The sequence below is a fragment of the Odontesthes bonariensis genome, chromosome 21 (assembly GCF_027942865.1).
Source record: "Odontesthes bonariensis isolate fOdoBon6 chromosome 21, fOdoBon6.hap1, whole genome shotgun sequence".
Taxonomy (NCBI): domain Eukaryota; kingdom Metazoa; phylum Chordata; class Actinopteri; order Atheriniformes; family Atherinopsidae; genus Odontesthes; species Odontesthes bonariensis.
The window spans coordinates 16,772,620-16,799,833 of record NC_134526.1 but is presented as its reverse complement, the minus strand read 5'-3'; the positions used below and the strand labels follow the sequence as shown (position 1 = coordinate 16,799,833).

The window sequence follows — 27,214 nt, the reverse complement described above, 5'->3', positions numbered from 1 at the left end:
ATAGAAACTTTTAAGCAGGTTTTTTTGTTTGTTTATTTTTTGTTTTTACATCATAGCCCAAAACAATTTCAAACTGACAATGACCAACTGAAAGGGATCATTTTATACAGCTTAGTCAGATTGATGAAACATTACATTTGAACAAAATGACAAATGAAAAACAACATGAAACACTGTCCAACGATCTTTCATTATTAAGGGTAATGATGCATTGTATGATGCATTATGTGCAGAAGAACCACCATAAAAATGCTGGGAATAAAAAAAGAAAGCTTTTAGTAAAAATTATTCACAAAGATTATTTGAATAGTTTTGTTGCATTTGGTCAGAGATTTGAGTTTGAGGGGGACTGATCATCAAATTTGTAGGAAAAATACTCCCCATGAATTATAAAAGCAAGTCTTTGAGCATACAGATTTCAGCTCGTAGATTATCTCAGAGGAAATAAGATAAAATCCAGTTAAAAAACACAAATTCCACTCCACTGAACCACAAGATATAAGGAAGTAAAACAGCATCGAGTGTACATGCTGTGGATGGGTCGGCACTGGAGGATATTGCACTCTCGCCAAGATATTTGGTCTTTAGCAACCATAATGTCATGAAAAGCTCTTAATTTTCGTTGGCCTGTTGTCATTCATTGGGTCCTTCTTGAAACGTTACTGCAGTGTGTGCTGAACATCACTTTTAACCAGCTGAAACTGATGCTTTGGAAAGTGAAAGAACGTGAAATAAGGATAAATAGAAGTGGCTAAAGCTCAAATCTTTACTCAACTGAGGAACAAGAAAAGTGAATTAAAAGGGTCTAAAAGTAAAACATTCCAAAAGATAGACTCAGATTTCTGTCTCTGAAAAAAATTCCTATAATCAAAGGTGAGATTAAAAAAAAAAAAACAAGTAATGGGAGAGAGAGAAAAAAACCTCCAGCACTCTCTGAGTTCAGCTGCTATGTTAAGGTCCCTTTAGCCTCGAGTCTAGCAAGGCTCTGCAGTCCAGTCTTGAAATACGCAACAGTTTAAAAGAGCAAAAATAGTTCAGTATGAAGTCTTATATAGAAAGTGTTGGCTGTGGTTTAAAGTGGTGGTTTAAGCCACCACTCTAAGACGAGGCTTCTGGTTTGGGTCAGCATAAACAGGTGAAAAGGCAGTCATATTTTTTTTTTCCCCCAGAGAGCAAACTGGCATCTAGAGTGAACCGATGCAGTGCGGGTTACCCGTCTGATATCTGAAGTTAAACATTTGAATCTGGACCAGCTGTGCGTGTCTTCACAGAGCAGTGCTCTCCGTCCGGATGTGAGGTTCTGGGATGGAGGTGGGCTTTTGACCAGCAGAGCCCACCTCTTCTCGGTTCTCAGTCACCTGGGGGATGAAAGCTCTTCCAATCCCCTTCAGAACCAAACCTCCATCTGCACAGGACAGTTAGGGGAACCAGTCAGCAAACAAATAAATAAACAAAAAAACCCACAAAACTGCACACACAACACTGCAAACTGGGGAGCAAACACACGTGCCACCTTTCCACCCTTGGTAAGACACCAAGGATTGCTCTCAGTATTGAATCTTGTCAATATAATTTGTGTACATTCTTAGAGGAGACTTTCTTTGTCTTTTTTTCAAAGAGTTTCCTTGGTGTGTTATTTTTTTTAAATGCAACAACTGTTTTTTTTTTTTATTTTTTTTTTTACACAGACTTGTTCAGACAGTATTTTGTCAAATGTGAGTTTACACAGCAAAAGGTTAGTAGCCGAAAGCCATTTAATTTAATCACAAGCATGTTAGGAATAATTCACACACAAGCACATGCCATTATACATACAAAAAAAACAGTATGTAAAGCACATGTGTAAACTAAAAGGAGATCTATTTGTTTTCCCTTCAAAGACACAAACATGCACAGAACATAGAAGCAAGGCGAATGCACCAGCCAGTCAGATCCTTACCATTACCTGCCTTGCAAAGCTCATCTTAGAGGCAGGCCGGCAGCTCAGACATCTGCAATATTTACACATTTCCTGTCATGCTTCAGATCACCATAGCTCCATTTAGTGTGTGATACAGTACGAGACAGTGAAACCAGAAGCCAGAGAGCTAAATACAGCAATGCCCTGAGAGGAAGTTGAAATCCCTCAATGCTGAAGTGAAGACTGTGTCAGCAGATGAGCAGAAAGTGATTTCAGTTGTTGAAATGCCACGAAAAGGAAACCAGGTTTGACAAATAGTGGCACATCCTTGAGATGAAATGTTCCCCTTCATAGAAGCTTGAACTGAAAAATCCTTTTTTATCAAAAATGCCAGCAAAGAAAATTATGATAATCAACAAACACTAAAATATACATCATAACACTGAACCTTCACTTGAGTGGGTTTTTAAATATATAATTTGTTCCACTGAACTATTGGAACATCGTGAAAAAATTCTGACAGTACACAGAATAATATCTAACTTTCGTTGATTTACTGCTGCATTACTGTTACTATTAAAACACAAAACTTCTCCTAATTCCTACTCATCTATACTGACATAAACCAACAGAAAGAGCGGTTTACCCGTTATGATCTTGGAGGCAGAGCTGCAGATGCCATTACCAGCGTCATCTGCTGCAGGCTGTGGGGGCGGCGGCATGTTGGGTCGCAGCCGTGGCTTTGGAGTCGGCTTAGAGGGGCGAGGCAGAGATCCAGAGTGGTGTGAGGGGAGCAAGTTGGAGTGTGAGCCGTCATGAGGCGGAGTGTCGGGAGGGGTGGGAGTGCTAGGAGGAGATGGCTCTGGCTCCCCCTGGGCATTGTGGGATTGAGGAGGCTGTGGCGGCGGATGGCTCGGGGCTTGGATGCTCTCTCTGCTGGCGTGACGGCGAGGCATGATGGGTGGGTAATGGGGAGAGCCAGGTGTCTGGGTGTTACTGGACTGAGAGGTGAAGGGGCTGGCCAGTTTGGGTGGAGCTGGTGCCTGCTTTTTGGTGCCTTAAAAGCAGAACATTTAAAAAAAAGACGTCATCTAAAACACAACTGATAGTAAAGAACTGGAATAGGAAAGTATAAGTTCTCACCTCTGCGGCTCATATGTGGACTAGGACCTCTTGACCCACCCTGAGAGTGCGGGGTTCCTACTGTAAGATGGACTGACCCGTTCCTCTGTGGAGGGGGGGTGGACATGAGCTCACGGGCGGGGCTGTGAAAATACAACAGGTCCAAACGTTAAACCACATCATTTGTCCTTTACATTCAACGAGTAACAGCTGCACGGGTTTAAAAACTCATGCATCATCTATAGAACAAACAACTTTTAATTCAAGGACCAATCACAGTTAAGTTAATCACAAGAAGAATGAATTTAAAAAAAAGAGTAATGTAAAGACAAGAAAAAGATGCAAAAAAAAAATAAAATAAAATAAAATAAAATCAGGAATTTTCAGTAACGCGTTGCATGCAGAAATCAAACAAGTCCACAAGGAAGTCGAACAACCAGACAAACAGACTGATATGCAGGCAAAAAGGAGGGACGGCACATTTAAAAAAAAAACAAACAAACAAAAAAAAAACACTGGGCTTAGCTGATCATCACCAGTAGAGGGAAGAGTGAAAGTTGCATGGACAGAACATTTAATGATTGCGTTACATTTTAATTAATGAAGCCAAACTTAATGTTGTGCATATTATGAGTGTTATTCTCAACATCCAGAATGAGAGCTGTAAATTTAAAACCAATAAAACACACAACAAATATAAAAAGGTGGGTGGGCTCCGGATTGGTTGATTGGCTGCGAGCAGACGGTGGGAGTATTGTTGCTACCTCAGCTCGCTCCTTACCTGCTGTCCTCTGCGCTGAGCTGGGTTACAACCTGAGGCTGCACTGTGGCTACCTGGACCCCACCCCCAAGAGCACCACCACCAATACCAGCAACAGTCAGGTCAGGCTGCTCCACCTCTGTAGCCGGGGACAAAACCTGTGGCTGTGGCTCAAGTTGGCTGGGACGCCCGGCTTCCAGAGGGGGCAGAAGGGGTTGGAAGGTGGGTGAGGTTAGTGGTGTCTGCTTTTTATTTACAGCGCTGCCTCTGCGTGGAAGGGGCTCCGGCTGTTTGTTAACAGGGCTATAAAGTGGGGGGAGAGGGGAGAGAGTTCAGGAGGGCAAACCACACGCCATTGAACAGACTGATGGAGCAGGAGGCCGAGAGAGACTGAAGAACAGCGAGAGCAGGGACAGACGCTGCAAGAGACAGAGAGAGACGGCACTTCCGGAGTTAAGTGAAACCAGCCCAGAAAGAAGAACCCAAACGAGACATAAAACCACATGACAGTCACCTTCTAAAGAGAACAACTTTGGACTGCAATGTCACTGCAGGAATAAAAGAAACAGATGCCACACCGTACAAACAAAATGCAACACAGGAAGGCCACACAAAACATAAAACTGGCAACCTACAGTGTAGCCTAAGCTTTAATTGGAAATTAAGGAGATAACATAACAGTACACAACAGTAACATAAAGAAATAGACAAAATGGTGTCCCAACAATAATGAAAGTGGTTTGTGTTTCATGAAGATATCTGAAAGAGAAATATTTTTCATCCTCTGTACCAACCTTGAGTAAAACATAGTTGATTAGCTTATGATGAAATCTCCCACGTAAAACATAATTTAGTGCACAAAATCACACATAACATCCTCCCATCTTTCACTTATTAGGGAATAAAGGAAAGAAAGCAACATTAGACTATGGCACAGCTTTGAAGTCTGGACTGGGCAGATCTTCAGTGGGTGTTTCAGTGACTGTGATGGACTCGTTGGCCACTACATAAAGAGCTGACACAGCTGGTCCCCGCGACTCCTGCCTGCTCAGTGTCTTGGGGCGGGATGGGAGGGTGAGGGGCAGGCTGAGGCTGAGGTTGGGGCGAGACAGGTACCTGTCTTTACGGGGAGTGTGACTGTCCCCGTCCTGCCCCAGGCTGCCGGGGCGTTTCCTGTCCAGGCCGTGTTCGGGGTCTGGGGTGGGTGGATGAGAGGGCATGGAAAACATGCCTGATACATTGAATTCCACATCTGCAGGAGAGAGAAAATGGAAAAGTTAAAATTTATTTGTAATAATTGACAGTGTTGAATATGAAAATGGTTAGCAATGAAACACAAGCTATGAAGTCTACCCTCAGATTTGTTTTAAGAATATGATGCCCTTAGGGCTCAGTTAATAGTATTAGCAAGCTAAAACGCCGCATTTACTCAAAATGCCACATGGTTTTTAACATTAACCAGAATGTCCACTGGCAACACAGAGAAGATGAGCTGACGTATTATATGTTGTTCATATGTTGTTAGACAAAGACAGGGCAGTTGGGAAACCAAAGTAAGAGGAGGTCAGTGTTTTGTAGTCAAGAATGAGTGGAAAATACTACTAATAATTTGTTTCAGCTGCATGCAATGGACAAAAAAAAAAAAAACACGATAGAAGTTTAAGCTGTTATCGTTAGGAAGCAGCATACACTGCAATGTTCAGTACACTGCAAATAAAGTTAATAAGGCTTCTTTTGGATAAGGCAGAGGGAAGTTGAATTATTACACATGTTTTACCGTCAGGGAAGAACCAATCAGCATGTTGGATAATGGGCTCAATGATGGCTACGACATGGACTGATGTAGCTGCAGCCATCTCTGCCAGCGTCCTGGGTATAAAAACAAAACAAGACAGTCAAGAAGAAGAAGAGGATCGGCCAGCTTAAGTAGCCCTTTCATTTTGCATTCAAGTGAGGAATATAGATATGAGGCATATTATGCAGTTTACTCACCCTTCTGCCTTTGCCCACAGCAGGTTGGGCCCTAAGACTATGGCAATGTTGCTGGGAGTCATTTTATTGACATCACTGTCCTGAGCCAGTTTAGCCAGGAACTTCACCAGATACCTGCGACATAGACTCAGGTTGCCTTAAAAAGTCCAAGAAGCTGATTTGTATTACAAGCTATTTAAGTTCCTGTGTGTAACATTTGTTCTTTTTCCTTTTGGCAGAAAACAAGTATAAATTTCACTGCAAGCAAATTAGAATTGTTGTGTTATTAGCCCTCAAGCAAGCAACTTGCATCTGCAGTCCTCCTCCTAACATTCCACCACAAACATTCATTTGAGAGCAGGCTTTTCAGGTTTTCTATAGCATACTTCACCCTGGGAGGGGAGGATGAGCTTGTGTACATTTTATACACATACAGACGGTTGCAGTCTGCAATGTGGCCAAACAATGACCTGCATCCAACACAGTGGAACTTTAAAGCTACTGTCTGGATGGGATTTCTGAGAATTTAAACTGGCGAAACTTTTTTGAAAGATTGTTTTAGATGATGCTTTGTTTTGTTTTTATTCTAACAGAAAAACCTAGAGATTTCACAATTGGGGAAAAAAAAAAACTTTTTTTTTTTTTTTTAATGGAATTATATTTCATCCCTCAGATTAATTTTATGACTCCCGGGCTGACCAAGGGGAGTACTCTGTAACACCGCATTATGTAATAACGCCGCATTATGTAATAATGTAATAAATTTGCACGCCATTATGTAATAACTGCCGCATTTTGTAATAATCTGCCGCATTATGTAATAAACTTCTTGAACGCAATATGTAATACATTTTGCCGCATTATGTAATAAGTTATTACATATTGTGGTTGTTACTACATAATGCGGGTGTTGCGATTTTTTTCTTTAGCAAAATGTAACAATTGGTGCATCATGTAATAACCAACCGAAATTGACATTTTCATTGATTAAAAACAGCACGATAATGTGTATTTTACTCAAAAATAATAATTAAAGGTGGGGTAGGGGATCTTTTTCTGGAACATTTTTTTACATATTGCTTGAAATACTCTTCACACCCCCATTGCAACCAATTAATTAAAAGTTTTGACACAAATATGAAAATTTTTAGTGGCCTCTCGAACGTACAATCTAGGAAAAACAGTATCCAATCATTGTGAATGGACCGTTCACAATGATTGGATACTGATGCCATCTATCAAACTGCAAACTGCTCCTCTCTCCCCCTCCTTCCCCCTGTGTGCGTACCCTGCTCCGTGAACGAATTACGCGTCCAGAAGCTTGGCAGGAAGCTAAACTTGAGCCAGCTTGGCTAGCACCTAGCATTATAAAACGTATAGTTAGCATATACTAAATACTAAATACGGCAACGATCGATGCTTGCTGTCAGAACAGCGCTCGTGCACCTTCGTGCTCGTGCTCGTGCGCGTTCATGTACTCTAGAGGCGTGCCTTCGGGGGGAAAGTGAAGAAAAGGGTTGGGACTTTTTACCGGTGTATTTTCAAAATGCAGCTTCGCTGGACTCAAAATCCAGGATCTCCTACCCTACCTTTAAGAGGACAGTATGTCAACTATTGCTCAGCTTACATTGTAGCAATCCACCTTTTAACTTTGGTTGTGCTCATTTAAACATACAAGGGGTTAATTCATATTTGCAGTTAGATTAGTCATGAGATCAAGTTTGGAGGTAAGTGCTTCTGATAGTTAACCAATTTAGAAAATTGTCAACTAAATTTCTGTCTATGCTCAAGCAGCAGTAAAGAAAAGACATACAACACCAAATAATTAAACATGGGCTGTGCACAACAACACCATGTAGTCTAGCTTATTCAATAAAGGTCATGTTCCATGTAACCTTAACCTTCCTTCATAATGCATATTTCCAATAACACCTACAGTAATAGTACCTGCATTAATGTAGCACTGGCAGTGTCACAAAATTATACTAAGTATTATTCTGACACAAAAATGTAGGATAGCCTATATCATGCAAACCCAGAGTAAGAGACAAAAAATAGTTGCAGAACAAATGACTGATGTCGAACAGTTAATTATTTCAAATGATTTATTCTCTAAAGCCCAATACTATACCATCCTGTAGAGGTACAGACGTCATGGATGAGCAATGTGTTATGAACAGCAAATATTATGGCAATCTTTGATAATAGGCCTAATATCTCAATCAACTAAATGAAAAACAATCCAGCCACAGCATAGAGCCTAACACACACACAATGGAACTGTAGTGGATAATAAAGTGGAAACGTAAAATTTAACAATGTCCTAGACCTATTACAGGCCATGGCACACATATAACCACACAACTAACCCATCTAAAAATCTACATTTGAACTCGGGAGACTCAAGAAAATCTACCTACAATGCAAAACAAAATATAGCCCTAAGGTTTTCCAAAAAATGTCCTTGATTTTACGATGACCATGACCAATGTGCTTTATCAGAAGCCAGGCCATCATCCACCTGCTATTTTGGCTGAATAGCTCCCTCAGTCTAATAGCAAGACCACTACTGTGTCCAGCGGATTTATAGAGCCTCATTATGCTTATGGAATTGTCATGATCATAATCCAAGTTTAGGGTGTCAGCTAAAGTTTCTCTGATGTAGATTTGCGGATGGAACGGATCTGCAAGATCTCGAAAAAGTTTACAAACTCTATTAAATGCCCAGAGCATTGAGGAGTCTGCATTAAGGGTCAACTGGATGATAAATGACAGCAATTCTGTAGGCAAGATGGGTGTGCCATGCATTCTGTTTTCTGCATCATTATCTGGAGGTCCACACAACTGGACATCATCTTGGTCTCGTTGAGCATCATCGTTGGACTGATCATCTAGATGGACATCATTTTGGGGTTCATCTAGTTGGGAATCATTGTGAGGTTCATTCAGTGTGGCATCATCGTGTGGTCCATCAGTAAGAGTTTCATTGTCTGTGTTGTCGTTTGGTGTGAGTTCTTCATTATCACTCTCTTGGTCTGATTCATTTTTATGTTGAATTATCCTTTCTCTCTCTGCTTCTAAGATGTTTTCAATAAATAAAGAGACTGATCCTTCCAGACTTAAAGGTAGGGTAGGAGATCCTGGATTTTGAGTCCAGCGAAGCTGCATTTTGAAAATACACGGTAAAAAGTCCCAACCCTTTTCTTCACTTTCCCCCCGAAGCCACGCCTCTAGAGTACATGAATGCGCACGAGCACGAAGGTGCACGAGCGCTGTTCTGACAGCACGCATCGATCATTGCCGTATTTAGTATTTAGTATATTCTAACTATACGTTTAATAATGCTAGGTGCTAGCCAAGCTGGCTCTAGTTTAGCTTCCTGCCAAGCTTCTGGACGCGTAATTCGTTCACGGAGCAGGGTACGCGCACAGGGGGGAGGAGGGGGAGGGAGGAGCAGATTGCAGTTTGATAGACGGCATCAGAATCATTGTGAACGGTCCGTGTTTTTCCTAGATTGTACGTTCTAGAGGCCACTAAAACTTTTCATATTTGTGTCAAAACTTTTAATTAATTGGTTGCAATGGGGGTGTGAAGAGTATTTCAAGCAATATGTAAAAAAATGTTCCAGAAAAAGATCCCCTACCCAACCTTAAAGTAATGTTCTCCATGTCCCTCAGCAATGTGTCCAAGGGCTAACAAAGGACAACTGTCACAATATCTATTAGACTGAGATATAATGGAAGATGCATCAACACCTAGTGAGGAGACAACGAGAAACTGAACATTGAAAATCTCAGCAGCCCTTTGTAGAGTTATGTGGTCGCCATAGGTCCCACATTGTGACATACTAGGATCATTCATTTTGAGTAAAATACACATTATTTTGCTGTTTTAATGTCAATTTCGGTTGGTTCTTACATAATGCACCAATTGTTACATTTTGCTAAAGAAAAAAATCGCAACACCCGCATTATGTAGTAACAACCGCAATATGTAATAACTTATTACATAATGCGGCAAAATGTATTACATATTGCATTCAAGAAGTTTATTACATAATGCGGCAGATTATTACAAAATGCGGCAGTTATTACATAATGGCGTGAAAATTTATTACATTATTACATAATGCGGCGTTATTACATAATGCGGTGTTACATACTCTAATGAGGCATCTATGGGCCACTCCATACTTTCTGCATCTGCCCGTTGGCAAACCTCCTTAAAACATACATTTAATCGACAACTGCTTCTTGGCAGAAACACTGTATGCACTGCAAACATGCCACACACATCAACTCCAGTTTGATTAGTACATGCTTGACTTGTTTTGAGGAGAGATTGTGTGTGGAAATTGGCCATTATCCACTCCTTTCCTACTCGTTATTTTTTTTAATTTCATCTCTTCTCCTTTTGTTGCCATTTTCACATGGCTTTTTTTTTTCTATTGTATGAAAGTGGAATGTGCTGACATTACAGAGCAACACATACCCAAAGTGTAGTGATAATAGAACCCCAAAGTCCCTGTCAGTCTGTGCATGTTGAAACAGAATCCATGAACTGGCCTTAAGAGATCAAAATTACATCCGACATACTGGCATTATCAAAAGTCAAAAAGAGGAACTAGGGCAATCTCCTCACATTCAGTTCTGTTGGTGGACTTTTAGAAACAAAGCTTAGACTTCTGCTGTGTCAACAAGATTGTGTATTGCATCATTTTTCAACATACACAAAATTCACTTCTGTAAAATAGTTGATGGTGCTCCTACCTGAAGTTGGCTTTGTGAGTCTTTGGCAAATTGTTACATGTCACCCACAAGGCCTGAAGCCTTGTGTCAGGGTCAGCCACACTGAAAACACAAACACACACACACTTATATATATATAGACAACATTTGCCTATTACATAAGAACCACAGCCTGTCAGTATATACTACTTTACGCATGCATTTAAACTATAGTTGCTCTGTGAGAGTGTGTCTTTTTGCCAGATATTAAAAGTCACATCTGTGTGTATGCTGTCTTACTTGGAGGCCTGTATCCACTCTTCATACATACTAAAGGTCATTAGTGGTTCAGGAAGTTCCCTCAGGTAGGACTTCAGGGCTCCTGTGTTAAAAGAAAAAAATATTATGAGGAAAAAGATCTGTGGCAGATGGTTTCACATTTCCTGAATTTGTGGAGGAGGCCGTACCAGCGACGGCGTGGGGATCAGAGTAGAACTCCTCGAGCTGCGAGGTGGAGCAGTCCAGGGCTGCTTTCAGCTTCTTCAGTTTTGAAGCTCCGGCAGCTATCCGAAAGAGGCCCTGGAAGGAAGATACAGAGAATGAGTACTCTTCAGTAACTAAACACAAATCTGGTTTGCAACCTCAAATGAAAGAAGTGAGTCTGGGTTGGTAACAGGAAAGGAGAAGTAAGTGTCTGGTAGAGTCAATATAGGAATTGTTCTGGTACCAATGGGTGCTCATCCTCTTTCAAGAGAAGCACGAGTCAGACACAAATAGGGATGGGAATCGAAAACCGGTTCTTGTTGAGAACCGGTTCCCAGCGTTTCAATTCCTTGGAATCGTTTTACAATTTTGCAAACGATTCCCTTATCGATTCCAGTGGGCACGAATGGTGTCCAGTGCAGCCAGCAGTCAACAGTAAACATGGCGCCCAAGCGGTACAAACGCTCGAAAGTTTGGTTACACATCCCTAAAAAAGACGACAACAGGGCAATTTGCAAAGTGAATATTTCACCAAAGGGAGGAAATACTACCAACATGCAATAACTCTGAATGAATGTCGCGTTTTCGATCCGCTCCGGACTAACGTTGGTGAATCTGAACCCAGCAACGTTAGCATGTCCTCGGCTAACACTGCAGGTCACTAACAAACTAACAAACACTGCCTATCATGTTAGCGCCATTTGCCTCATTGTAAAACCTGCTATTAGTAACGGTTAAGGTTAAATGAATGCCTTCTCAGGCATTACATTTAGATGAAATCATGAGAGACAGAGCCTGACTGGCTCAGAGCCAGAGGCTGGTGGTACTACCCCCAGTTCCCGTCTACCTCCAGCTTCTCCTTTCACCAGAGCAGGGAAGAGTTAAATTACCCAGGCCATGATAGACCAATGTGGACCTCACCGTTGTTGGGTTTGTAAGGTCATGACTCGTGTTACTTCTAAACTAAACAAAGTTGATGCTAATCGACCGTGTTTCCCCCAAATGAGAATCGATAAGGGAATTGATAAAGAACCGAATCGTTAAGCAGAATCGAAAATGGAATTGGAATCATAAAAATGTCATCAATTCCCATCCCTAGACACAAAGCAGAAGAGTTTACTTTCCTTTTAAAAAAATGCCTTAAATCATACTCCATAGGGAGTCCAGTTGATTCTGTTACATTTAAAGAGTTCAACAGTGAACACGTTAATATATAACAGATGTCTACACACACACACACAGAGTTTTAATGCCCGCAGGCCACTGACCACCACTTGGCTACAGATGTTTCCAAACTGTACGCTCCATCATTTCTAGAGAGCTTTCCACATGACCCACATATCCTTCCAACTCAAACAGGGAGGAGCATTTTTTTTATGTATAACTTTATATGCATATTCTGGTCAATTAACCATCAACTTTGCCCCACTTTAAAAAAAATGTCTCCACTTTTTTCTTCCAGGCAACACTCCATCCATACCTCCTCCTTCATGCCGGTCTCCAGCAGCATCATGACGCAGGCCTCTATGGGCAGAGCGATCTCACGGTTGCTCCTCTTCAGGTGCTCCTCCAGGGCCGTGCCAAATGCTGGCTTATCCATCCAGGAGTCTAGAAGAAAAGGAGTTTCATCTGTGAGCTGTCTTAGTACTCATATGTGTTACCATCTGCGGCAAATATGTCTACATTTTAAAACCGTAAGTGACAGCGGTCACCTTTTGTGAGTGTTAGTCAGACTTGGAAGGCTGGATTACTTTTACGTGATCTCTCATTTCATTCTATTCCTCTGTTGTCACAGGGATACTTTTCCATTCTTTGTCATGCACATGCATAGATATAAAGAGACACCTGGAAACCTGTTTTCCCTGTTTTTTCCCCCTAAAGAAATCCTTTCCTGGAAATCAGGTTTCATTCTCAGCTCGTTACAATCAGTACAGTTACATGCTAAGTTGAGTCAAGCCACATCTTATACTAGCCACCAAATCATATCCTTATGATTGTTTGCATGCACAGAGGCAGAATCGACCTATTGACTGAAGTATGTTCAATATGGCAGTGCATTAACTTTGTGAGAAAACGTTCCGAGACTTTCTTCCGCTTCCAACTTTCGGTGTGGGCTAAATAGTCCAACAATTCAAAAATGATATTTCTCGATATGAACGAAGCTCCAAGCTGCTGAGCAACAGAAATCAGATACAAAGCAAGATTGGAAAACATTACCATTAACAGCATCAGAGTTCTCTTTGTATTGTACAATAGTGTTTGCACAGTTAACAAATGTCTGTTCTTCACCTTGTTGTATTTGGATGGTTGGTAGAGTTGCCTCCAGAGCAGCCAGAGACTTCCTGTGGTAATCTGCCTGGGCCTCGAGCAGCTGGCATGAGCACACGAGCATTAGCACAGACCACATAACAAAAAAGCATACATTTATGAAACACTGACCACAACTGAATCCAATTTTGATTTGTAAACTAAGTTGCACTCACCATGACATAGTAGCGTGCGTATTCTCCCTCTTTTGAAGCAAAGTTGTACATGTCTGCAGAGAGCTGGTCCTGCAGGATAAAAACACAGCAAAGATGATGGCACACCTTAACCTATCTGCTGTGCATTGCCAATAAACTCCTCATTAAGACACAGATGAACTCCAGATGACAAAGCAATGACCTTTAATTACATGGTTCTAATAATGTGCCTGGCATGATTGTACTGATCCATTCCTGTCACAAGGCTTCCTTTGTTCAGCCAGTTAATCAGACATGATCCTGACATTAGACAGAGGTCCCCACTGGAATGTGCAGATATTAAGTTTAGACATGCTTCCATTAAAGTCTGTATATACAGCATACTCAACTACTGTGAGTTACTAAAACAAACATGTTTAAAAACTGTGCACTGAAGGAGAGATATTTCCTTTTTAAGTACCTTGCATATCTCTACTCTATTGAGAGCTTCATCCATCTCGTCTTTGAGCGAATCGACTTTAGCTGCCATGGCCTGGTTGTTGGACTTTGTTGCCTGGTACCACCTGGAGGCCATACATTCAAGCACATTTGCAGGAAAAAGCAAGAAACAATCTATGTTAATCTTCACACAGTGAAAAGGACAAACCTCCTATCACAGTTGTCGTTTAAAATGCAACAAGGCTTGATAAAATCTGCATTGCTATTTTTTTAGCCTGGACATTTTTAAGATGGAAATGTACCTCGTCTTTGCTGAGTCATAGTCAAGAACCAGCTTTGCGAGATGCTTTCTCTGTTTAAGGATATTGGGGATCTCTACCTGTGGGACAATCGGGGAGGATCATGAGAATGGCATGAATCTCAACACTGGAATCAACTTTCCCATGAGAACATTTTGTCAATATGAATTAAACAGAACACTTCTGAAAATGATTTAATGTTGAAGGCAATCAAACACTTCATGCACATAAACAGATCCAAGACAGGACTTGGAAATGCTTCATTTAATTATTGTAATTATTACAAATCATTGTAAATATCAAGCCTGTATGAAAGCGATGACAAAAGTATAAATACTTTAATACAGCTGCAAGCAGGTCATGAGGGAATTCGAAGAGTGATAGCGTGTGTTTTCACCTCTGCTAGCTGATTGAGAGGATCCAGAATATCTCTCTCGATCTGTAATTCATGCTGCATCAGTTCTGTGGCTAACCGGTTTTCTGCCTCCCCACATACGTCCATCATTTTGCTACACACACAAATGTATGCAAATATGACAGTTAACACTACTTGCCTCAAAGCGAATAAAATCAAAACACAAAAAAAAAGAAAAAGAAACCACACAAACACAGAACAGCTTCCGCAAGTCTAATTCAAATAAATGCAATACGGGTTGCTGCTAAATCCGGCCGATATTAGCCTCTGCGTGTAATGAACCCTTACCCAATCAGAGTCTCGTCTCCCAGCTGACCGCCTCCCTCCACCATGGTCTGGGACAGCGCCGTCAGTGGCAGCTTTTTCTGCAACAAGACCGGTAAGTGTTTTCTTAAGAAAACATGATTTGAATAGGAGTGACTTTGGTTGAACAAAAATACAGTAGTAAATGCAAGGGAGTCAAACAATGCCTGGAAGATTTATGTGAAAAAGAACAGAGAAGTGTGGCAATGCAACAGAACAGTGATTCCTTTCGAGTTGTGTCAGATTTACTGGCTGTGTGGACTGGGGCTGCTAAGCAGGGACTGTCACGCTGGCAGGAGGCCAGGGCTGAATATCTTTCTACTGAGTCTCTTAAGAAAATATGCTACGTGTTCACAGCACAAGATGCCAGCTCCCGACTACGGTAATACTGACAGCTTGAGCCATAGTGTTTTCACTTGTGCACAAGCTGGAGCTCTCTGAGAGACATACAGCCAAATGTGGCCTGTCGCCAACATGATGGGATGGTAAAGTAAGGGTAAACCAGTCCAAGTCAAAGGTCAGTAAATTTAAAAAAATTAATAAATAAAAGTTTTTTTTTTCTTACATGTCTCTTCTCCGTGTCTGTGCCCAGCTGACCCTGCAGACAGAACACCAGCCGCTTTTGCGTGTTGTGCGACACCGAGCGCACCAGCTCCATTCTCTTCTCGATCTGTGCATCCAAATGAGACACAAAATGTTGTCAGACCAAAGTGACAAGCCATCGATGGGACGAGTTCAGTTAAACTGGAACAAAGGAAGCAGCGTAACGACCGTTCCATCTTCCTGGTCGACAGCAACAACCCAGGTGAGGGCTACAAATCAAACACAGATGCTGAACAAGCACACACTCATATGCAATCTTTCCATCCTGCTTTTGTCATTGGAAGATGGTGGAGGATGTAGTAAAGGAAAGGAAAATGTATTTACATAGCACTTTTCATAAACAACTGTCACAAAGTGCTTCATAAAAACAAAAATGAAAAAAGAGGTTGAGATAAACACATAAAACAAGACAATCGAAATAAAAGGCAATCAAACCATATAAATGAGACACGATTTACCAAAAGCCAGTTCAACCAAATGAGTCTTGAGCTGCTTCTTAAAGGCATCCACATTGTTCACAGATCTTAAGTTTAATAGGAGAGAGTTCCACAGACTCCTTTTGTTCTGAGCTGTGATCGAGCTACAACCAACAACCCCTGATCAGAGGAACCTCAGGGTCCTACTACTGTTGTTCGGCTTCAGCAAGTCTAACAAATAAATAAGGGCTTGGGCATGCAATGCTCTGAATGTTAGATTCTCAACCCGATGGGGAGCCAATGAAAAGAAATCAAAACGGGTTTTACACGGGACCTTTTGGATGTGTTAATTGGCAGCGTGGGAGCTGCATTCTGGACCAGTTGTAGGCGGTGCGGAGATGCATTGTGAAGAGAGAATTGGCAAGAGAACAAAGAATTACAGCAATCCAGACAAGATGAAACTAAATTATGGACAATCATTTATGTCTCCACGAGGGATACAACAGGCCTGAGTTTAGTTCAGCTGGGTGAAAGCAGGAGAGAAATAAACTATTTTGACCCAGTCTGCTGACCCAGTCTCAAACCCTGATTCATACAAACCCCCCAGATTACACAAAGATGGTTTTCCCTTAAACTGGCAGAAAAATCAAGAATCTTTATCAACTTCTGGCCAAAACCAGCTGGAACCTAAACAAGCTTCTCAGTGTTTTCCGTGTTTAGCCCAATAAAGCTGTCAGACATACAATCTTTTACGGACTGCATGAGGCTCAGGACTCAAGGACTTAAACTTCACCAGGTTAGAAAAAAAACAAAAAAACAAAAAAACACAAAAAACATCTGAGTGACAGTGATGGGATACACCTTTAACTGTACTTATACAGCAAGTTTAGTGAAACTGGGCCCAGAACAGAACACTGGGGACACAGGTTCAGGTGATAATTGAAAAATACAAACATTTACTGAAAAAGACCCTCCAGAAAGAAATGATGAGAAGCACTGAACAGCGGTCCCTGAAATACCCTCCCACTCCCTGGGTGGAGGCACCCTTTGTCTAGTTCTGTCCAGCAGAGGCAGCTCAGACAGACAGATGGAAAGAGTCTGTGTCAACACAGACTGATGGATAGTGGTCTTTACTGACAAGAGGGGAAACTTTTTTCTGACAGGAGATATGAGATACACTCAAGGAAAATTCACAAATCATTTTGACTGCAGCCCTGGTCTACAGGTTATACATCTTAGGCAGGTATTATGGAGATTTTCCTGGTACTTTTGCAGGTCCTAACCCTTTAACTTTAGCTGTACAGTACCAGGGCCTATTTTCCACAGAATAATATAGTTTAACAGAAGAGTTGTCCGTGCTGAATTTTCTTTAATGCCTCGATTGCCGATTATATCAAATCCCAAAATAAATCTGCTTTTTAAAAACCAAACAACTAAACCAGTAATCATCATCAAGGATTAACATAATGCAGAATGTATCGACAATCTACTTGAAAGAATGCAATAACATTGCTGTGTTCAGACTGTGGGAAAAAGCATGTGCCATATTTGAAAACAAAATTGTGAATGAAGTGAGACATTTATGGTACCATAAATGCTATAAATTCATATTTTCTTTAAACATTTCTTGTTTTGAGTTTGTTATATGCTGATTCCTGCACCAAACTAGCTGCCTGTCTGTGGAGCAAAGTATTAACTTCCGCTTCCTGTTTCAGTGTAAACATCCAGCTATGCCCTGAAGTCTGAGCTCATTTGCTATATGATCCCATCTTCTTCCTTTACTTTTATCCTTACTAATTCACTGTTTCCTTCGCATCATTGGATAGACATTTCTCCCTCATGCCACACCACAGCTGGATTTGGGTTCCTCCTTTGGATTGAATATATTTGCACACCACCTGATCCTTAACTCTGATTAAAACATGGAAGCGTAGCACTATCTGGTGATGGCTCGACTGGAAGCAGCTTTCCAACACTCTGTGCCAACAAGGAGAGAAGGAGGCCTGAGTGCCTGCAGTGTGGGCGGTACGGCCGAGGACTAGATACACTTGGCAATCACAGTCAATGTCTGTAGAAAGTGAATTTTTTTTTCTTTTTCCTGGGAGTACAACAAAAGGCTCTCAGGACACATAGCAAATATATAAAGCATGTGTTGAATCACACAATCTACAGCTACAATTTGTCACAGTTGTAACATGCTCCTCTGCTTCTCTTTGGCAATATTGTTATTTGATTGATACAAATGTCATTTAGTCTCAGCCTTTTCAGATTTTCCTTTACGCCCAGGCCACAAGGTCGAAAAGATCATTTAAGGAATTTAACACTCCTCTTTCCATTTTTACATAAATATGCTGATTGGAAATATGATCTCATATGGTATTTGTATCATCATTTAATATTTTATAATTGATATGCACTCTTCGATTTCAATTTGATTAATTAATGATTATTCTTTATGTTTTTGGAATTCTTTTATTTGCCTTCTTGTGATTTTAAGTAGCTGTAAAGAACTTTGAATTGCCTTGTGTACAAATTGTGCTCTACAAACTTACCTTGCCTAATTTGATATGTTAGAGAAACAGCAAAATCCTATATTATTTTTGACTGCACATCATAACAATATTGTATTTAGAGAGAAGTGTTGAAGAAGCAAAGATTGCTATTAAACAAAGCTTTGTTTTTGTTTTTATTCTAAGACTACTGGCCAACAATTTTTCTACAAATCAGATAAACATCAATGGTACCGCAACAGAAGAGGGGCAAAAAATGGGTGTAGCCCTTATCAACAACAACAACAAAAAAAGACTTTAATGATCTGAAGTCTTCTCTTAGTTTCAAATCTCAAACTGCACATTTCATTGTGCTCACACGACTTTTCTCTGAGAATTTACCTCAATTTAAGAAACTGAGACCTGTACACACAAACACCAGCACAGACAGAGAGGAACACCCTAACATGCTGTGGCCAAATAGTAGAAAAGAGAGAGAAAAAATAAATAAATAAGGGGGGGGGACTCCCTGGTCATAAGTCCAGACAAGCCCCCATATATACACACACACACACACACACACACACACAGTGAAAATTAACAGAACAGACTATCCCTTCCACTCCCCAGTTACAGCGCTGTCCAAAGGTTTACCAGCCAGTTATCGCAAACTTCTTTCTTTTTGTCCCAAGACAGCAGTAAAAAAAAGTAAGCCGACGACCTCTGACCTGCGCCAGTCAAAAATATGGAATGTTCAGTGAGTCACACAGGAACCATGCGGATGGGTGGGTTTTGTTTTCTGGCTTGGAGTTGCTCCCGCTGACTGAATAGCTGGGCAACTGGCTGCAACAAAACTAGAGGGCTGGCCTCGTTGGCAGGACTGGCTAACTGTCTGACTAAATGATGATGAAGCACAAACAGGATTCAAATGTAGTAATGGTTACTCTAGATTGCTACTAATATTTTGCTTAAAAGCCATGAATTGATGAAGTGAAGTGTTTTATGTGATCTGCTGTGATCTGAGTTTGTCATTGGAAACTTTCCTAAAATTTGACTCTTTAGAAGAGCTGATATGAAATAGTAGGCAAACAGCAGCAGGCCAAATCAGAACAGACTGGACTTATTGAGAAGGGGAGGCCTCATAGCTTCTGTTTTTACAGGAAATTCTAAATTTGCTGTGGTGAGCAGCTCTTTGCTGGTCTTTCACTGGAGCTTTAAATATAAAGCCAATAATCAGACTGTGTGGCGTCATACTGGATGGTCAACTTTTAGTTTGAAGCCTTGAGTTTGTTATTTGGTGGCTGCTAACTTGGAGTTTTAGAGCCATGAGTGATGTGCAAGTGATGGATGACTAAGAACATGAGAACAGTATATATGTCCTTTGGGTTGTGACAAAAAAGCTCACCTGTCACTCAAATTATTCAAAAAGGTGAGCTAAAAAACAATTCACCACTCATACAATTGCCATGAACAAATGATCTATGCAGACCAGAACCGTTTTTTTTATACCAGGCTGTAAACATTTATGCTCTAACGTTGCCTTTCTAACATGGACATCTGTGCATGTACACGCGCAGCAGAGTAAAGCTGTGGTTAGAGTGTGACTAGCCAATTTAATTGGACAACTGTCCTTGTCCTTGTATACATTCACAAGGGGAGGAATCAAATAACTGACCAAATTATGTTCGTCGCCACAGCACAAGATGGCAATAGGCCCCATTTCTGCGTGTTAGCAGCTTGTGATTCTCTTGGTTGACAAGCAAGTTGATACCGTGTCAAAGGATGAATCAGACGCCTTTACAGCTCTGTAAATTTTGTAATTACTGTACACTTTACTGTTTTACATCAATATTCACGTTATCCCATGTGGCTAGTCTTTGCTCAGTTTTATGTAAATGTGCCGACTGATTCGCCTTTGAAAGCACCTCCAAGTGGCCAACTAAAGAACTGCAGTTTTTGCCATTTCCCTAGCTGCTTAGCTTAGCAAAAAGTCTGGAAAAGGAAGGAAACTTCCGCACTGGCTACATCCACCACGTAACTCGCAAACCATTTCTCACAATTCAGGCTCTAAAACCAAGTTTAGAAGCTGCTTCATATTTCACATACGCACACAAGTGATTTAAATCTTCTCATCGAACAGTTGAAGAAGACTTGGAAGTTTCGCTTCAGCTGGCCCACTGACAACACACAGCATCAGATACAACTGTAGTATAGTATCTACCATAATACCGCTCCATCTTATCCTCATTTGTATTCAAATACTGAGATATGGAACCAGTTCCAGCCTGAGCCTCTGCGGTGTGAGACCAGGCAGGCACAGATGCAATCTAGTCTGACAGTCTTCTAAACTCTCCCACTGAGTGAGGACGTGCCCAAACAAGATAAATACTTTACCCAATGCAAAGCACTATGGAAAATGGAAGAGAAAAGAGTTCTGTGACAGAATGGAAATCATAGTGTCAAATTTCAAGTTGGACTGTTCACACAAGGGGGCTGGAGGGGCTTGTGGGGAGGGGGTTAGGAAAAATTATTCTTCCGCAGCTTGTGTTTGGAGAGAGGGAGAAAAACTTTTCCAGGCAGTGTGATTAAATCACAATGCTGATAATGATTCACTTGTCTATGAATCAGTCAACTACAGATTTGACAAAGATGACCGTTGTCAGGCAGCAGCTGTGAAAACTGACCATTAGCCACATGTGACATTTATCTGATGTCCTTTTGCTGTTTTAAAAAAAGACAAAAAAAAAAAAAACAGATTCTGACAGACTCAAGTTGCCAAAAAATATCCAAACCACTTTCACAACGCTGACCTCCTGACAATCACATTCCTCACTGGGAGCTGGAGCTTAAGGAATGTCTAAAGCAGCACAAAGTTCCTGTCGTTCAGCACCAAAGAAGAGTAAGTGCGTTCTGGGGAAGGGCCGTGTCTGTTTCTGATATGTGCTTACGGTAAAAAAAATTAGACAACTGTTAGAGAGAAGTCTACAAATAAGAGTCTATATGCATTTGTTCATGTTCAAAACTAGATATTTAAGCTTAGCCTGCTGGTGTGTGGTGCATTACTGAGCGTACCCCACACCAGGTTCATAGTTCACTGCGGCAGGTCATAAAACTTTGACCTCTGCGACGCCTGCTGGAGTTTTTCCTTTCACTCGTTTACCTTTACGCTCCTTCCACAAAAGTTCCCTTGTTCTCTGAACGTGCTCTGTCTTTCTTCGGGGCTGTCATACTGTATTTATTCACACACTTTTCCTAAAAGTGATCTCACAGTTTCACAAGGCAGAGTGTTCCCATCCCCCACCAACACACACACACACTCCAGTGTGCATCCACGCTGATTTTATGACAACAGAACACAGCCAGAGTTCGCTTTGAGTGGAAAACCATGAGGCACTTCTGCTACAATGCCAACCTTGAGCTGGCGAGGCATGACTGAATGAAAAACTAACCAGTAATGTTTTGATGGCAGCAGTTTTACACCAAGCCTGCAGAGACTTGGCAGCAACGAGCTGCAAAGACATGATGGCTTTAACAGAGACCTTTGAGAGGATCTTGTAAGCCCTTCTGGTAACTTTCGTATTCTATCACCCTACAAATGTGCTTTAAAGGAACTGTTTCCATGCAGATTAGTTTCATGTAAGCTGGCGTAAACTCTGTTGAAAACACCCTTTGCGAGTGACAGAATTAGAATCGTGCAGTTTCCGCAGTCTCATGCAGGCACAACTTTAGCTGCTAGGGGAGCAAAACCAGTCAGCTTTTACCTCAGCGATTTTTCTGAGAAGAATTTTACAGTGAAACGCAAAAATGTCCCTTATTTCTCACAAGTAGGTGGGACAAAAAGGTAGACACAACGTTTTCAAGATGCAGCTTTCCAAATACATTTCATTTACAACCGTGATGACAAGAAAATAAATAGTGTGGCTTTTCGTAAACGTAAAGTCAAATATTGTCAAAAATAATTGCCAAGAAATTGGTAAACTAACCTTTGAAGCTGATGAGAGAGCAAATCTCTGAACTTCTTGGTGAAGTTGGTGAACTAATGTTCTCAAACATTATTAAAATGCCTGCATTTCCAAAAAGCATGTGGTGAAATTTTGCCTTGTGTTTACCATGACAAAAAAAAAAAACACTGTCCCACTGGTGCGAGCAACTTCACACATTTCAGTCAGGTAACCGCACAATTCATGTCATAGAGAATGAACACCAGCATGGGATATTTACCTGAAGAAGGTCATCACTCAGGACCTCAGTTTTCTCAGCCCTGTGAAGAGAAACAGAAAGGCAAACAGTCAAAAGCTGAAAACAATGAAAAACAAATATACTTGAGAGGATGCACATGAGCATTATGAGATACCGAGTAGCATTTGTAAACACACAGTCAACATGTGTGCACTAATGGCCTTGCTGAACCTGTGAGATTCCTCCACTCTGTCTGAAAACACACTTCTCCTTGAGTCATGTGCCTGCACCTCATTTGTTATGGCAACAGGGGAAGGTGTGTATTTGTCTTTGTGAGAGTGTGTATGTGTGTCAGGGTCAGAGTTGCCAAGATGCCTCCTGATGTGGAGACACACAACACAGCTGTGACAGACTTTGCAGGAAAATTCTGCCATGACATCACCTCAAAGCTTCGAGGAAATGTCGACTAAATGCCGACATCACCCAAAAAAAAAAAAAAAAAAAAACAGGTTCAGAGAAATCGGCACTTTCTTTTTACAGTTCTTGGTTTTGAATCGTTCTGAGCCAGTGAGATCAACAAATGAAGTAATCGCACTCAATATCTAACTGTATCATCAATATGTAACAAATACACCATTGCACACATATATTATGTCTCCACACGCAAATCCCAGAAGATCTCTTCGGTCCGTCTCCCAGCTCAGGTCCACACTATCTCAGAGGGATCAATTAACTCTCTCCCACACATGAGTTATTACCTAATACTATCATAAGCCTCAGGAATAAGGTCTTCTTGTTGCACAGTCCACATACAGCACAGGCTTATCTCACTCATGCCTGAAATATCCTCACAGTTAATCGAAAACGCCCCTGGCTGCAGTCCGCAGACCATGAGGGGAGATTTTAATTCAGCTGGTTGAAGGCTAAATTGACAGCAGACTATTTTATAAAAGTTGCTTTTTGGGATTGTGCAGAAATGTTTCAGTGAGAACTGCACTGAACAGCACTCAGCTTGAGAACGAGTCAAACTTACTTGAAAGATGCAACCAGAAGTGGGCATAAAAACTGTCGAAGGATTAAATGTTGAACAAGCCGATACAGTATTTGGTCAATAAATGGCAAATTAAGTCCATGTTTTGTTTGTCCGTCCGGGGCTATTGTGAAGAAGTGGAAGTGTAACATGTTGGACTGCGAAAAAAGCACCGGTGCCATCTGTAGATACAACAATAGTCGTTTTAACGTAGTGAAAACACTGGTTCTGGAGGATCAGATCACACGCATGGTGCCAAGAATCTTTACATGGTCAGTTTTCTGTCAATATGCTGCAGCCAAACTGCCATCAAAATCTGGTCAAAATCCAGTTTTTGCTATCTCAGATTTATTCCACTGAAAATGTATCAAGTTGTGCTGCTAAGACTTCTGCTTTGAATTAGCAGAGAATCACCTACAGTCTCAGAACAGCAATGTCAGACAGACGGATTATTCAGCGTAAAAAACATTCAAAGAATCAATCGCGCCAACTTTTGATGCAGGAGTTTTTGCACGTGCTATGAGGAACAAATTAAATGAGGAGCAAGAGCAAGCTAAAGGAGAAGTTAGCACCAGCTAGGTGGGGAAAACAGGAAAAGCAAGGCTGAAAAAGGTGCCACAGCTCTCAGTCATGAGTGGCCAGGACGGCCACGAGAGCTGCAAAGGCTTAGAAAGCTGCGAGGGCCAACCGGTGCATCTCCAATCTTGTTGAAAGCAATAGAAAGTGAATCCTCCCAGATACGTCCAATTGCATGCAAGTTGGTACAATCTAGCTTTCATCTTCTTGAAAATAACGCTCTGGTTCAAACATTTACACCTTAATTACAACAATATTGCTAAACAGCGTATAGCGTAGAAAGACTTTTTTGGCAGATTAATAATTGTTGGATATGGACTTTAAAGAAATTACAGTTTGTGTTTGGACAACTGTGGATTCTTTTTTTAGTTTTGTTTCTTAAAGAAACTGTCTAACAAATGTTATTGTTACCGAAACTCAGGAACTGTGTCTCAACATTAGGGCAAATTATAAAAAACAATACTGAACGGCTGGTTTCAGGCAGTATCTGAGCAACACAGGATTTTAGGGGGTAGAAAAAATGGATGCAAAGGACTCAATCTGTACTGAATAAGTGAATCATAGTAAACACATCACACGATAGTTGAGATGAGCAGTTTGTTTTAACTCCAGATAGATGATCTGCAGTCAGAAAACCATCACAGTGATCCTCATGATTGCATTACACGGCAGGCTTTAGTGGCTCGCCTCTGAAGGTAAAAGATACATGAGCAATCATTAGAGTCTTATCAATAGTGAATTAGCATTGATTTGACTGGAATACAGCTTGGCTCTGGCCAGCAGCCTTTGTTCTTAGAATAGACTCCCTCAATGCTGGAGAACCACAAGCTGAAAGAAACTTAAAAGTACAAACAGCATATGAGCATAAAGCACAAAATCAGTGCGTACATTGTGTGCAGATTATAGACTTAACTTGTAAACTCGTATAAAAATCAATCAACCACAGCCTGTTCATATCATCATGTTATCAAGTCATGTTTTGCATCATTGTTGAGGTTTTCAGTAAAATGGTTCTGTGAAGCTTTTTTACTCCCTGGTTCTCCAAAAGTGAACAGATTTGTGAGCGCTACTACCCTGCAGTCTTTTACCACAATGCAACTGTATGTGATTCAAGCTGCTTCCTCACATTAATCCCATGCAAATCAAACTGGCTTCCTTTTTTTGTGAAAGCACTCCTCTGTGGCTGCGTCCCCGTCAACAATTGTGGAAATGCTTACTCCACAAAATCCCTCTCTGCCCTTCCCTTCACGGGCCAAACAGAGAACAGCAAATCATCACAAACTGGCCTGCTCTGCTTTGTCCACCAGATCTTCTCTGTTGAAAGCAGCTTAAACTTTATTTGGCCCTGCTGCATTAAGTGTATTTGTTGTCAGATCCCATTTACATGCACTCATTGACAATGGTTTACGGTTTATTATGCATTAAGACGCTAACCAGTACAGACATGGACAAACATGTTACTGAACCAGTCGCTTCTTGACAGCATGGTTTGTTTCATATATTAAAAAAAACAAATCTCTTCCATTTGTGTTCTAACCCCCATTTTCTTTTCAGCCATGCCATAAATGACACCTGAGCATTTCTGGCTTGTTAAACGCTATCCAGCTATAATCCAGGGTGTCAGCGTGCTTGCAAACACATTTGCTTTTCAGAAACCAAGCTGTCAAGTCTGCTCAGTTGACTTTTACTGCTCTTGCACAACATGTGGAACAATGTCACAGAGCAATCCACGGAGCTAGAACACACAGGGTATCGGTCAGAAAGGCATTTTCGAAGAAACCCTGTGAGGGCTGTAGATCGATTCACTGATAAAGTGATCCTCAAAGACATGGTCTCTGTGGCGGCTGCTGATGGAGAGCAGGGCTGGACAGCCCTGTGGGAACCAAGATGAAGGGAGAGGAGGGAAGGGCAGAGGACGATCTTATCGTTTGTGCCATCGTACATCAGGAAACGCGTTTATGTGCATGTCCGAGCTTACATCTTAAGAAATTCCACGAGTGCATTAAATCTAGATGCTGCAGTCAAAAGTGGGCAGTGAGAAAGATCAGACGTTCAAATTCATTACATAGCTCAACACTGCTGATCCCAGATAAGAAAATTAGGAAACTACTCTAGTTGGAGCTATTGCAGTTAGATATGTGGCCAATAGAAAATGTACTTCAGTCATTTCAGAAAACTTTTTTCTTCAGTATCACAATAAATCTGATTGGCATAAAGTCAACAGAGTAAACATTGACTCCAAAAACAAGATTAATGACAGATTAATCAGGGTGGACAAGAATGTTCAGCTGCAGAAATCTAATGGAGTTACCACTTTACTGCAACTCTGGATCATTTAAATAGCCTATCAGCTTTAAAGCTACATGTAGAGAAACATCTATTGCTTTCTTGGTGTTAAAAACAATAATAATAATAATTCTTCAATTACAATACAGAAGGTTACTACATTTCTGAAATGACTGAATTGGAAACAAATGCTCAGCTCTCCTAAAAGGAAAAACAGCTTCAGGTATTTCCTATAAGAAAACATGGCCCAGCCCTTCCGACGCCGCCCACAACAAGAACACAGATGACAATAAAACGTACAAATTAAGAGCGACAACAGTATGACATAAACTCTGCAGCAGTATTTGGTCATAAATCAAACACCCACCTTCCAACAGTCTGGTTGGCGAGTTGCTTCATGCGGTTAAACTGCTTCTTCATGTTTGCGTCTTCTCGGCTTCTCCTTCAAGTCTGTAAAAGTTTGCGGCACCGCGGAGCGCTGTCGATCATCAAACCGTAGATCCAAAGTTGCTCTACGTCGCAGCCATTGTGTCAAATCGAGTCGTACACCGATCACTTTTACGCACTAAAATGGAGTGGATAACCCTGGCAAACCTGGTGACATTACCCGGCGCTGTGAAACGCCACAAACAAGCTGCAAAGTCAGAGGAAACGGGCTCTGACGGGCTTCAGGTTCCCCATTGCTACTAATGTCAGGCGCTCTGTTAAAGTGACTGGTTTCAGCACGACCAGTGAGGTGGGAAGGAGGAAGTGCC

General features: G+C 41.2%; 1 protein-coding gene across 5 annotated transcripts; it reads right to left on the bottom strand.

The window, feature by feature from the left end:
• Positions 1-8: 8 nt before the first annotated feature.
• On the bottom strand, positions 9-27,214 carry arhgap17b (Rho GTPase activating protein 17b). 5 transcript variants are annotated; one of them, XM_075454975.1, is made up of 21 exons: positions 26,827-27,214; positions 22,610-22,649; positions 15,446-15,550; positions 14,866-14,942; positions 14,560-14,671; positions 14,166-14,242; positions 13,886-13,988; positions 13,447-13,515; positions 13,253-13,334; positions 12,444-12,571; positions 10,948-11,059; positions 10,781-10,862; positions 10,523-10,603; positions 5,775-5,888; positions 5,560-5,651; positions 4,899-5,034; positions 3,804-4,085; positions 3,044-3,165; positions 2,547-2,957; positions 1,950-1,991; positions 1,317-1,405 (listed from the first exon to the last, which is right to left on the bottom strand). In XM_075454975.1, the coding sequence occupies exons 1-20, from the start codon at positions 26,877-26,879 to the stop codon at positions 1,984-1,986; spliced, it is 2,286 nt and encodes a 761-aa protein (XP_075311090.1). In that variant the 5' UTR covers positions 26,880-27,214; the 3' UTR covers positions 1,317-1,405; positions 1,950-1,983. The 5 variants fall into 5 exon arrangements, with proteins under 5 accessions (XP_075311087.1, XP_075311091.1, XP_075311090.1 ...); XM_075454973.1 differs by having other exon boundaries at positions 1,321-1,405; positions 1,940-1,991; XM_075454974.1 differs by having other exon boundaries at positions 1,322-1,405; positions 1,946-1,991.